Source organism: Vigna unguiculata, chromosome 4 (genome assembly GCF_037176805.1).
Source record: "Vigna unguiculata cultivar grain cowpea cultivar isolate G323 ecotype 2 chromosome 4, ASM3717680v1, whole genome shotgun sequence".
Taxonomy (NCBI): Eukaryota; Viridiplantae; Streptophyta; class Magnoliopsida; order Fabales; family Fabaceae; genus Vigna; species Vigna unguiculata.
Window position 1 is genome coordinate 17,914,032 of NC_140795.1, and position 13,969 is coordinate 17,928,000.

Consider the following 13,969-nt stretch of genomic DNA (forward strand, 5'->3'; position numbering starts at 1 on the left):
CTTTAAATGCTATACAAAATATTAAATTTTGGTTTTGTATTGAACTTGAGATTTAGGAAAAAATTTATGTGTGACAAGCTATTTGATTTTTAATATTCACTAAATTTGTACAATATGATGCACTTGATGTCTTTATATATAATGACAAAATTGTTAATTGTTAAAATTAAATTTAAGATTTAACTTTGCTTAATATTTTTATAATTTATATTTTTCATTTTGAAATTTATAATTTTAATTAAAGTTAAGAACAATATTTTTAGAATACCGTAAATATTTTGGAAAAATTTCATCATCACGATCTTTTGTAACAAAGTAGGAGGTAATGATGTTAAAAGTGGATGACATTGTAAAATAAATGTCACACACAAAATTAACATAAATATTTCAAATGCCAAGAGTGAGTTGAAAATTTCGAAATTATAAAGATTTAATATATCACCAAAATTCATTAGGAACTCAATTAAAATTACTCAAATTCATGTCTACGCTAATTTTAATTTGTAAAAAAAAAAATATTTTGATTTTTAGAGATTTTCTCTGTAATAATTAATAGAGAAGTTTTATTTCAACCTGCTGCAATTAATTAGCCTTGAATAAAATCAAAACGACAGTTTTGAAACCTGTCGTTTTATCATCTCACCGAATTACACTGTTGTCTTGGCAACCATGGAAAAGGGGCAGTGCAGTTCTACGGTGAGTTTTGCGTCTTCGTTCTGTTGTTCAGTGTTCTTAATGACTAGAGAAACAAACAGCAACCTTTGCAAGATTAAATTTTGTCTTAAACTTACAACAAAATTTTCATTTGGCTAGTAAACTTGAAATATTTCTCACTTCACTGCCACACTCTGATTTCATCAAAGGTTGAACAGAGTTTATTTATTTATTAAGTTCAATCTAACAAAATGTGTTGTGCTAAGTTCAACTGTTATGCGAGTGTATTTGTGTTGGTTCTTTATGTGAGTGCTTGTGGATGATGTATTGGACCATCTTTTATTATTTTTAGTCTCTACTCTTTTATGCAATTTTCATTGTTCGTTTGTTTGCTCTTACAATTTGCAGCTTCAATCTTGAGAAATTGATGATGGGCCACCTTGTGAATCTTCTCCATGGAACTGTTCTCTTCAACCAATTATGTTTCAATGACCTTCCCAAGTTGTTTAAACAAAAAAGATATGCTCATACTGGAAAATTTGCCAAGTTTCTTGAGTTTAATGGAGCCCCACTGCCTTTGCAAGGTTGTCTTACTTAAGGATTTTTGTTTTTTGAAATTTGTTATTTGTTTTCTGTTACGGTGCTTTATTTGAAGTTTGTTTTTACAGGCAGTGGGGACTTGACAAATCATGCTGCGAACTTGATTAACCATAAGGTAAGATACTTAACAGGTCCTTTTTGTGCCACAGTATTTTCTTCTGAATCTGATATTTCAGCATTCTTGGATTCAGTATGTTATAATAAATGCCTTACTCGGTTAATACAATAAATATGCTTCTAGAGGAGTGCCAGTTTTTTCTTCGCTCTGATAAGTTGTAACTGATAACTATGTAGGAAGAGAAAGAGAGGGAGAGAGGTTGAAAGTCAAAAGTAACTGCAAAAATTCTGGAGGCACACACTAACTATCATTATTATGTCTTTTCTCCGGTGCTCTAGTAAAGGTAGTTGGATATCTATGGATGATGGGATGAGCTCATACTTTTCTTTTATAGAACATAAGTATGCAAAGATATCTCTATCTCTATATAACTTGTAAGTTTTACTACGTTGGCACCCCAAGTTATATCAATCATTTGCAGCATGCCCAAAATAGAATTCAAAAAAACCTATGAAAGTAAGATTAAACCTATCTCTGTAGAATTCATATATAATAATATCCACAATGATATCTCATCACATACTACACTATATTCTCAATGTATTTCTGAGAAACTTAAAGTTTTTTGTTGTCGGTCAGATGCTTTTTTTCTCTTACCAACTCTCCTAAATATACAAGCACAAGCCCTGACGTACAGGTCATAACATACATAACTTGACCCTTTCGCAAAACCCGTTGGAGTTTGAACATGAAGTTGGGACAAAGCATAGCCTTTCAAAACTTGTGCTGAAACTCACTTTAGTTATGGAGAACAACGGTTACAAGGAATAAATTCCTCCTATGTCCTCACAAAGGTTTTGATATTGCAAGGACCAATATTCTGAAAGCTTAGTTTGTTAGGTGCATGCTCAAGATTGACTTTATATTCATAAAAATAGCATGCTTTGTGGTAAAATATCATGCTTAATGGTTGTTGGCATCAATATTAGAGATCCCACATCTACTAAAGGTATGGTCAAAATAATATATATATGTATGTATGTGTGTATAAATGGAGGACAATCCTTACCTCATAAGCTGGGTTTTTCTTGAGTTAGGTCTAAATCTAAATTATAAGATGATATTAGAGTATATTCTAATGATTATTGTTGGGCCTATTGGGCCACTTTCTATTAGGCCTCCATTAGACTACATATACAACCTAGTCCTGTAACATTTGAGATGTCCACTCCTTAGTAAGAGGGGTGTGTGTAGGAAAGTTCGCATCACCTATATTTACGCTTATACCTTGAGCTAGTTTGACGCTTGAATTAACCATAAACCCAAATTTTAAGAACGTAGAGCTAAATATGTTTCTATTGCTTGAACCTTAACTTTTTCCATTCAATGTGGCTTGAGTTTTGTGTTTTTGTCTTGATGAAATGAAAAAGTCACTAACATAAAATCAATCTTTGTTATTCTTTACTTTCTTGAACAGCATTATTTGTTGTTTATTTTGTTTTGGCCCTAAATTTTATGGTTTTACTGTTAGATTTACTTTAGTAATGGTGGAGAGTTGAATGGTATTCCTCATATACAAACTCTTAGAGAATTTCCTAGGGAGGAGCTTTTTGGAAAAGTTGTCATGGTCAGATTTGATTCTAATATATTAGTCAAGAGAGAGTGCGACAGGAAGAATCAATCAGATTCTAATGCAGTATATACAATTAAATATTTGCATAAATCTGGGGCAAAGGTCATCTTGGTCAGTGATTGGAATATGAATACTCCAGAACTTCACACAGATTCAGTTACAGGTACACTCTTAAAGGCCTTTTGTTCAAATTCTTGTCATTAGATGCCATGTTTAGTCATTTTGTCATCAATTGAACTTATAGCAATTTCTAATTTTATTAACGGGAGGAAAGACAGAAGAAACTTACTAAAAAGAAACTTGAAACTATGTGGACAACGGAATTAATAAATGTCATTTTTTTATGTAAGGAAGCTTCCATATTGGATGATTGATAATCTCTTGCTGTAGATTTCTTATCAGAAGTTCTTCAAACACAAATTGTTCCACTGCATGCCAATTATTTTAAGAAGCAAGCAAAGATGAATAGCCTTGAGAAAGAGAATATCCATCTTCTTGAGAATCTTTCTAATTTCAAAGAGGAAGTTGCTAATAGTTTGGAGTTTGCTAGAATATTATCATCAGGAGTTGATATCTTTGTCAACGACTCCTTCTCCAACTGTCATAAAGTTCTAGCCTCCACAGTTGGTGTTACCCGTTTCTGCTACACCTGTATAGCTGGTTTTCACTTTGAGGAGAGGCTTGATCTACTGAAGAATCTTGCAGAAGCCAGCACAAAGCCATATGTAGCAATTGTATGTCCCTTTTTGCTGTTAATGTTATTAGTTATAAGCAATATCTTTTACATTCAAGAAAGTCTCAAGTACTTTTCTTGATAAATTTGTTCACTGTTTGTTTCTCTTGCAATCAAGATTGGAGGGGGTAATCTCTATGATAAAGCAGCTTCCTTTCAGTTCTTAGCTTCCAGATGCCAAGTGTTTGTTTTTGTGGGCATGATGTCATTTCAAATAATGCACGCATTAGGAGTATCAATCCCGTGTGATTTAGTGGACGGTCAAGCAGTTAATGAAGCTCTAGATATAGTGAGACTTGCTCAAGATAAAAACGTGCAGATCCTGTATCCGAAAGATTTTTGGTGCCAGAAAAAGTGTAATCCAAAGCAACTGCAAGTATTTCCTTCTCATGGAATTTTGGATGGTGCGCTATTCTTCAAATTGATAAGGGATTGTGTTGTGCTACTTAGATATTCATTTAGATATTACTTTTGTTCGGCAAATAAAACTTATGCAGATTTGATTTTGATCTAGATTGGGTACCTGTGGACCTGGGACCTGTATCATTGGATGAAATCGACTCTACACTTACAAATTGTAAGGTACATTAGTAATTTTTTTATACATAGGCATCAAGCATAAACTACAATTGGTTTATTTTCTTAATATATATTAAAGAATCTTTAGATAACTATGGAATTGGGATTGATTTAACATTTCTGCTCTGGGAATCTTTTATTAAAATGGGCATTTGATTCTTGCATCTTATCTGCTAATTTTAGTTTGAATTTGTGCATGTTATCAATATCGTGCAATGACTTTAGGTATTGATAATGGATAACTGTTTTCATCCTAATAAAATGTATTATCTATCGATTTTGAAATGTAACTAGGAACTACGTAACATTTTTCTTTTAATCCATTGCAGAAAATAATGTGGATTGGTCCAGTGCAATTTGTTTATTCAAGTGTATACACCAACGGGGCTTCTAAATTGGCAAGAATTCTAGACAAACTAGGCCAAAACAACTGTGAAATAACAGTTGTTGGGACTGCGGCAAGCAAACTAGTGAGACCGGAAAAAAGTTCATTGTCCTTTATAAATATCATTGAGAATGCTTCTGTTGTATGGGAATTTCTCAAAGGAAGAAAGCTCCCTGGTGTTATGGCTGTGGACAGGGTATGCCTTCATAAGCACTATTTCTCTATACCACTCTCTTCCACTAAATATTTCAGGAGAATAATTCAATGTATGCTCAAAATATTTTAATTTTCAAAACTACCTTGCATGCCTCTTGAACTTGCATTGTTAGGACTTTTGCCGCTGGAATTTAGGGAAATGACTCACTTTCTTGAGATTATGTAATTTATATCATTATTTTTGTGAACTGTTTCTAACAAAATAAAACATGGCCATCTGAGTCCATTAGTTTAGATGCTGGGGTAGAGGAAACCAATATATATGAATGATGTTCCTTAAAAGCAAATATATTTTGTTTAATGAACTTATTACTAAATTGGACAAAATTTGGTGTACAAGATATTTTTAAAGGCATTTAAGTGATAGATGAATCAATAAAAACATAATTCTTTTCCACAGCATGTTGGAATTGTTAGAAACCAAAAGCAGAAATCCTAACATAATATCACTTTCTCTATTACAAATGGTGTGACTGAAAGGAATAATATTTCGTCACAACAGTTACAGCAATAAAAACAACACGGTACACAAAATTACCCTCAAAAAGAGCACTCTAACAAAACCAGATTCACAGATGTAAGAAAACAAAAGCTAAAAAATTCCCAATTACTATTGAGGACCTACTTATTAGGTCCTTACTCCCGAACCGTGTAACTAACTAACTAACTACCCAGTTCCAACTAATTACAATTTAGCCCCTTTCTTCCTTCTATAATAGACCTAGAAAGGTTGTTCCATTTTCTTCTCAGTCCTAGGGCCACTCCTAACAGAGATAGTATATATAGTCATTCTTGTGAATGATTGTGTTATAGGAACCAAGTCATAATAAAAACTCATTCTATTGGTAAACCTTGACCTTGATTGTTTTTTCTCCTATGGCTACCTCAAATTCGATTCCTTTCATGCCTCACTCTTTTCCTAGCTCTGTCGTTGAGAAACTGGATGACTCAAATGACTTTTGGCAACATCAAAATTGAACAGGCACAAAAATGCACACAAGCTTCAAAGGTTTGTCTCCTCTCCTAGATACCTTACTGATCAAGATCCGGTGTGATAATGTCATTCCTGCATAGTTCAGGATCAAATGTTACTTACCTGACTTCAATCGATGCTGTCAAAATCTGTTCTCTCTCAAGTCATTTACTCAATTCACTCATATCAAGTATGGAAGGAAATCCATGAATACTTCCACAAGCAGATGAAAAAACGCCCTTGTCAACTTCGCTTTGATGCCATCATAGAGAAAAAGCTAAACTGAAAATGGAGAGTTTCATTTCATTTTTAACTCACTAAAAGTTGAATACAGAGGGAGCATTTTATGCAAGCTTGCCTAAGGGTACGGTTGTGCAAAGGCTGAAACAGAGAAGCAAATCTTATAGCAAACAAGAGAATATTGTAACTGTATTAACTAACTAGTCATAACAGAATGTAACTAACATATAGGAATTAGGAAGATGAGGTCAGTATTGATATTTTAACATGAATGCAGTTAAGTTATAGTATTTCATTTAATCATGCTGATGAAACTGATCTTGCTTTAAGCAACTTCAAGTGTCTAAACATTCTGCATGATTGATATTATTATTGCTTATGGTAGTTACATATTTCAGGGATACCCTTTTGAGATCAACTGGAGCAGCATTTATTCTGACCCAGCTCAACCTCTGGTTGTTGATATTGGAAGTGGTATTTTTTTAAGTTAATCTTCATTATGCTTTTAGCTTATAAAATTTTGTAACTAGAAACAAAGCCTAAGGTTCCATTGCACTAAAAACATTTTAACAATTGATGTGAATGCATTGTCATTACATAAATTTTCTGTTAAGTTTAACCTAAAATCCTTGTATAAAAATCCCAAATTCTGTAATAGAAGAAGAGGGGCATGGGACTCAGAGACAGCAGATTAAATAGAAAACTTGTGCTACTGGTTCTTCCCTGATATAATTTGCTCTTATTTACAGGTAATGGGCTTTTCCTTCTTGAAATGGCTAGAAGGAGGCAAGATTTAAACTTCCTCGGTTTGGAGATCAATGAAAAGGTTCCCAACTCGTTATGTCCTCTTCTCTCCCTTCTACCCTGTTTTCTATTTTCCGTACTAGGCTTTTACTTAATTTTCTTTTCTTCCGTTAACATCTTTTTCAGCTTGTTTTGCGTTGTCTGGATTCTATTCATCAATATGGCTTAAAGAATGGGTAATTATGTTGCTTTCATAGTACAAATTGATGCAGCATTTTCTTCTTTTTTATTGGATTCAATGAATTTAAGTTTTATCTTATCTTAGTTCAACACCAAGGAATGACTCAAAAGCATTCCGAACTTATTAAAAGGACAAACGCACTTATGATCGATCATATGTGACTAATTAGAGTTCCTTCGTGGTTGAAATTTAATTCCTTTGTTAAACTTTCTTAACTTTGGTTTCCTGTTTTCTCTATTTTAGGTACTTTGTTGCTACCAATGCAACATCAACATTCCGTTCTATTATTTCTACTTACCCAGGAGACTTAGTTCTTGTCTCAATACAGGTCAATAAATTGAATTTTGTTATATTTTGAATTGTTACATTACGGTTTGAGTGTTGTGGGTCTTTTCTTTGCTATTGATGCTACTATGTGTGCACACTTCTGTTGAGTGTTGATGCACATGAACTGCTATCATTGCACCAACGAACGAGTTTGCAGCATGCTAACCCTTCTATTAATTAGTGTTGACCACCTTTTTTTGGCATCATTCATCGTGAGGCATTTTATTTATACACACTATTATCACCAATCACCACAGGCACATTGTCACCAAGCTACTGTAGGGATGTACTGATGCTGTTGTCATTGCTGCCAATTCTCTGCTGCAACCTAACAAGTGTCTGATGGAAAGTTGTCTTAGTTGCAGTCATTCCTAACCCACCTTAGTTGTGATCTTTTTGGGAGCTGTCTTAAATAGAACTTATGAAGCTTTTTCGGTTCTCACCTTACTAGCTAATCTTTCAGGGTTCATTTAGATCTTAAATCCGAATCCTTAAAGTTTTCTACCTACATTTTTCTCCCGACCATCACTAGAAGTTTCTTCGCACGATTGGCATTCATAGAAGCTTTGATCATTCTCTATATATTAGACTGACTGATAGTTATGATGATCACAAACTTGCATACAGTAAAATAACTATAGGACTAACTTTAAACCATTGTTTGGTGAGAGATATAACTCTTAGTTATATCTGCCAGCCTGATCATTCTAGTAATATTACTGTTAAAGCCAAAACTATAATAGCAATTAGTTGTGGCCTGATTTTGCAATTTCCTGTTCATATTTTCTCGCAGAATAAAATGTTCATTGTTTGATGTCACAACCTTCCTATATGATTGGTTAACCTTTGAGAAAATTTGCTATCACAATAAGAACTAAATTTTGTTGGAAGGACAAGTTTTAGGGGTTTCCAAACTTATTCCTCATGGTAAATGAGGTTCTATGAATTTAAAGAAAATTCGTGGTAATCACATTTTCTGTAATCAACTTCTTTTCTCCGCCAACTGCTTAACCTTAATCTCTATTCTGTCTTTATTTTCTGCAGTGTCCAAACCCCGATTTCAATAAGCCTGAGCACAGATGGAGGATGCTTCAGAGATCTTTAACTGAAGCAGTAGTGGATCTTCTAGCACCCAATGGGAAGGTAATTATTAGACTTTTGAAGGAATTCTACTAGTATTTCCTCAATCAATGTGCAGATGATGGTCAGGTCTTCCCCATTAATCCAAAAAACACAATTGCTCATCAGATCTAAGTGGGAAGCCAGCCCTTATAAAACTAAAAAAGTATTTGTTTTCTCAGTATTACATTTATTTGATTTTGTTATCCTGAGTTGTGACTTCACTAGAATTCTTTGAATAGTTTGAGTTTGTTGATACTGAGGCTTACTTAGACTATGGACATTGACCAGATCTATCTGCAATCTGATGTAGAAGCCGTGGCAATAAGAATGAAAGAACAATTTTTTAGACATGGCAAGGGTAAGCTTGATTTAGAGTATGGACAAAGTGAGTGGCTTGAGGAAAACCCATTTGGAGTAAGATCAGATTGGGAAAAACATGTTTTAGAGCGCCGGGCCCCGATGTACAGGATGATGTTTTCTAAATCATCTGGTATTGGGGAAGTTTAGAGTTGCTAAGAATGTAATCCAGAAATCTGGCTGATACATCAATTTTTCAAAGGGTTACTAATAATTTGCAGAATCTATCACACAGCTAATGATTTCTTCATGCCGGGGCTGTGTTGTATGTTGTAGGTAATGGAGCATCACACATTTCCCTTTCAATTTTGTCTTGAATAAATGGTGAATTTCGTTCCTAAAATTTAATCTTGTTATTGTATTCGTTCTTGAAACTAAGAAAAACTCAAATAAGTACTTGAAATATTTGAGTTTTATTAAAGTTCCTGTAGTTAACTCTCTTTTTTCTCATTTTGATCCTTAGATCCATGACTGAAGTGATAATAATGACGGTTTAGAGATCAAAATAAACAGAGAGATTAATTTTGGGAATTTTAATAAAACCTTTAAACAATTCAGGGACTTGTTTGAGTTTTGCTTATTTTCGGAATTAGTGACAGTGAGATACAATTTCAGATACTAAATTGGTAATTTAACTCGTTTATCTCTGACATGAATTAATAGCTAATTCATTCATCTCAAGTATTCTTCCAGCTTTTGCAGTGATGAACTTCTTAACAGTTTGGAGAATGAAGTTGAAAATTATTGATGAGAAAAGTCCAATATTTCATAAGGGATTCCAACGATGAAAGAACATCTAAAAATTATAAGTAATAAGTAATTTAAAAATCCCAAAGATATTTTGAGAGACTGATCTTCTTATTTGTATATTTTTTTATTATAGATAGATCTTTATAACTATTATAACTCATCAACTAAGTTCGATGAAATTTTTATTGTGACTAACATCAACTATTGTATTGTAAAATAAACAATTCAAAAATTGAATAAAAGTAAGATATTCAACTAAAGCAAATAGAAAATTAAAATAAAAATTCTAGTATCATAATGTTTTATTTATGTAGAAAATGTAACGTCCCATTTAATTAATAAAAGTAATTAAGGAAGCGTCACACACAGATAGTACAGTAGTGCAGACCTGGGGTCTTAAACACAACTCTTACAAAATTCTAGACACACCACGATGCCAAAACTAAATCAGTTATAACATTCTACGGTAACCAAAAGGAAATAAAACACAACTAGTACATGGGCCATAGTCCAGAAAGAAAGCCCATAAGGATATCGATCCAGTCCAAGCGGACTATGCAGCGGAACCTCCATCACCCTGATGATTTCGGAGAATTCTCATATCTGCTCACATCAACAAGTTGATGATCATTGCAAAAGAAAAGACCACACCATAGAACATACAACAACAAATAGTAGGGTGAGCTAGAGCACAAAATAATTTCATCATGCAATCAGATACACTTTCGCAATCAACCATACATACAGCACACAAGCATGTTATGACTTCCAAACCAATACACTAAGACTCGACTCGACTCATCCGGATACATATAATCTGGTCGGATTGAGCGGATGCTTGCACTTGTGGTGGATACCTCTGCTCACCCCCGAGCTATGTGTTACAAGTGTTACAATGAATCAATTCCCCCACACACAAGGTTAGCCCTTAATGAGTTTCAGGCCTCTTGCTCCTCTCACCACAAGAGTCAATCCGCTCTAAGTGAGACTAACTGACTCCTTAGAGTGTTAGGATGCAACCTTACCTTGAATCCTTACCAGACCATATAGATGGGGCACCACCATGGACACCCACTAACAGGGGCCATGGACTTACGTCCCGACCACTAAAGCATGACCCTGAAATCCCACCTAGAGATCTCAAGGATTTACGCACTGACCATCGACCAGACATGTTCATCCAATCAAGAGAGACCTATCATGCATATATATATACATTATATCAATCTTTACAACCAAATCCATTTCATGTTCCATATCACCCCATACCAATTCATCATACTCTCTTCATAAATATAGAATTCCAACTCATCTCGTTACCATGCCACTTTAATACCAACCATCTCATTAAAATCACATGCTAAGTCCATACCAACCCATCATTCACAAATCAGGAATCACATCACTCATGCATATTCATTTGTCCCATGCTTTTAACACAATACTTAACTCCAACAACGTATTAACTATTCAAGATTTAAGGAAACGATCAAACACCACACTACCCTCGCCCAGCTCCTCGCTCAGGCTGAAGGGTCTCACTCAGACGAGCCCCATTTGCCTAGCGAAGGCTCGAAAAGGGGGAACAGTGACCTCACGCGGGATATCGCTTAGGCGAGACCCCTCTCGCTTGGGCGAGATGTTCGTTCGCTCAGAAGCAACGTGGGTCGCCTGAGCGACCACTCGCGTGAAGTAGCTTGGGCGATCCTCAGTTGATCTCGCTTAGGCGAGATATACTCGCTTGGGCGAGAAAATTTCTCTCGTGCACAAACACTCAACAGATCACAAATGATTCAATAATACCACACACAGGTTCGCTTCAACACACCAAGCATATTAAAATGATAAAATAGTAACACAAGCAGCACAACTCAAAAGAAAGGGGTGAACCATAGCTTCCCGTACCTGAAAAAGGGCTAGCAGATGGGTTCTTGGATACGAGCAGAGAAACACAACAACTCCTAGAGCAATTTAGCGAGCTGGAATCATAAAGAATAGCATGAAACGAAGTCACCCAAAACGACCTTAGTTGGGACACGAAGTAACAGTGCTAAACAAGAGAGGTATGGAATGGGAGGCAACTTACGTGGAACGGAATCTGGCTCAAACAAGTACGACGGAGGTCAAAGAATAAACCCTAGTGGAGGGAAACGTCTGCAGCTCTAAGATTTTCTGAAAGTGTAGAGTGAGTGAGTTATGGCAGACTTAGGGTTGGATTTTTATCCGTTAAACCAGCCCTAGGCTCATCTGATTAGGGAAAGGCCCTTTAAAATAAGGCATAAACATAAGTGGGCCTTCTAGAAATCACATTAATTATTATTTGTACTGTAAGTTGTAAATATATATATGAACTTTTTTTTATTTGACCAAAAGATAAGATTTCTCTAGATAGGATCTTCTTTATCACAAAAATCTATTTTAAAAAATCAATAAAATATTGCATTGACTTCGTTCAAAAAGAGTTTTATTATTCTTATGAATTATTTAATTTGTTTAATGAATTCTGAGTTGAACTTATTTTATTAGTAATTCAATTTTATAATTTTTTTTTATGCATTACTATTTAAAAATGGATGTTAAAATTTAGACGATATTTATTATTATTTTTCGTTCGTATATGTATATTTTAAATTACTTAAATTTATAGCCTACCATTTGATGGCTCTCAAACCTTTAAAAATTTGTATATGTATATTTTAAATTACATAAATTTTTAACGTTTCTATAATACACATTATTTAATATTAATAAATAATAAAATATAAAATTAAATATAATAAATAATAAAAAACTTATTAAGAAATTTGGTTTACTTTTTTTTCTTTATCTCTTGATTTACTTAATCATTATTTGCCTCTCATTTCTTTGTTCCATTCTAAAGAAAAAAAAAAAAAACTCTCTTGTCCACTTTATACTAAAACATTAGTTTCATTTTTTTTTCTTATGAGTATTTTGTATAGTGGTTTTTAATGAACATATAAAAGTTTATTATTATATATTATTTTCATATTTAATTGTGACATGATTTGATTATTATACATTTTTCTTTTAATAATTATGTTTTTAATATTTAATTAAATTTTGATATTTTACTTTTTTAATCTTGATTTTTTTTTTTGTAAATAAGTGTACTTATGAAAAATGAAAGAAGATTATTTTTTAAAAGTGATAAACGAAGACGAACGTGAATATGAAAACAACAGACTTAATTTTTTTACTTAATCTAAAACATGAAGCTAATGTCCAATTATTTATTTTTATTTTATTAATAACAATGATTGAATATAAAAATTAAGTGTATTGTTTTGACTCTCTTAAAATTACTGGTCAAGAACCATCATTTATATTTTGACATAGCATACAAATCATCAAAGTTTGCAGTTTGTATGTTTATCATGGTACTCTCAAGAATAGAGAAGTTGCATACAGATAAAAAAAAAAGTTGTCTTGTGTACAATGATTTCAAAGCAACAACAAAATGAGTTAGCAAAATTTGTCTTGTGTACAGTAAGACAAGCTATAATGGAAAACTTCTCCATGCAGAAATTATTGATGAATTGAATGTATTAAGTGCAATATAAACACTTTATGTGAATATTCAGTGTGAGAGAAAATATAAAACTTAAATTGCGTATAATACTCCTCGTGAAATTAGACTTTAGAACAATGAGTATTTCTGTCGAAAAAAGTTTTCCCTTAACTTATTGTAAAACTAAGAAATAACCTATTTAATCAAAAGTTTCATTATACTCAATTTGAGGAGAAATTTAGTTGATAGTAAAGAATGACTTAAATAAAAAATAACAATAATAATACTTATATACAATCAAGTTATACTATAGTTAATAAAAGAACTAAATGAAAGGGTGTAAAAGTAGTATATGTTAGATAAATAACAAAAATATAAACTTAAATTAAAGTACATCGACTAATGATATTTTAACCCACTTTTTTTGACCCATTTTTAACCCACTACTTCAATCACCATTAAATCATCACATTACATCACTAAAAAAATCAAAAGAAATAATTTAATAATGATTAAAGCAATGAATTAAAAATGTGTCAAAAAAATGGATTAAAATATCATTTTCTTTCAAATAAACTAACATTGTCATCTAACTGATGGATCGTACATATAATAAAAAAAATTACCTTTATAATATGTTGTTTGGCAGCATAAAAATGTTTTCATATTTACATTACATAAAATGTCTGAAAACAGCAGTAGTTTATTTTGAGAGAAAACTGGGTTCAGATTCTCTATTAAATTTTTTTATGTTTTTTTATTGAACATTAAAGATACATTATATTAATATTTAAAAAATATCATCAATATATTTTGAAGGAACAACAG

The 13,969-nt window shown here is 32.9% G+C and overlaps 1 protein-coding gene across 9 annotated transcripts; it reads left to right on the plus strand.

Annotated features, from left to right (window-relative positions):
• The first annotated feature begins 572 nt into the window (after positions 1-572).
• LOC114180551 (uncharacterized) lies at positions 573-9,537 on the plus strand. 9 transcript variants are annotated; one of them, XM_085672553.1, is made up of 14 exons: positions 573-696; positions 1,063-1,238; positions 1,323-1,369; positions 2,844-3,108; positions 3,336-3,679; positions 3,797-4,082; positions 4,193-4,260; positions 4,587-4,838; positions 6,470-6,545; positions 6,821-6,897; positions 7,002-7,051; positions 7,300-7,384; positions 8,428-8,526; positions 8,794-9,537. In XM_085672553.1, the coding sequence occupies exons 2-14, from the start codon at positions 1,082-1,084 to the stop codon at positions 9,010-9,012; spliced, it is 2,025 nt and encodes a 674-aa protein (XP_085528679.1). In that variant the 5' UTR covers positions 573-696; positions 1,063-1,081; the 3' UTR covers positions 9,013-9,537. The 9 variants fall into 9 exon arrangements, with proteins under 9 accessions (XP_085528679.1, XP_085528680.1, XP_085528681.1 ...); XM_085672554.1 differs by lacking the exon at positions 573-696 and adding an exon at positions 703-863; XM_085672555.1 differs by lacking the exon at positions 573-696 and adding an exon at positions 936-959 and having other exon boundaries at positions 8,816-9,537.
• Positions 9,538-13,969: the final 4,432 nt, after the last annotated feature.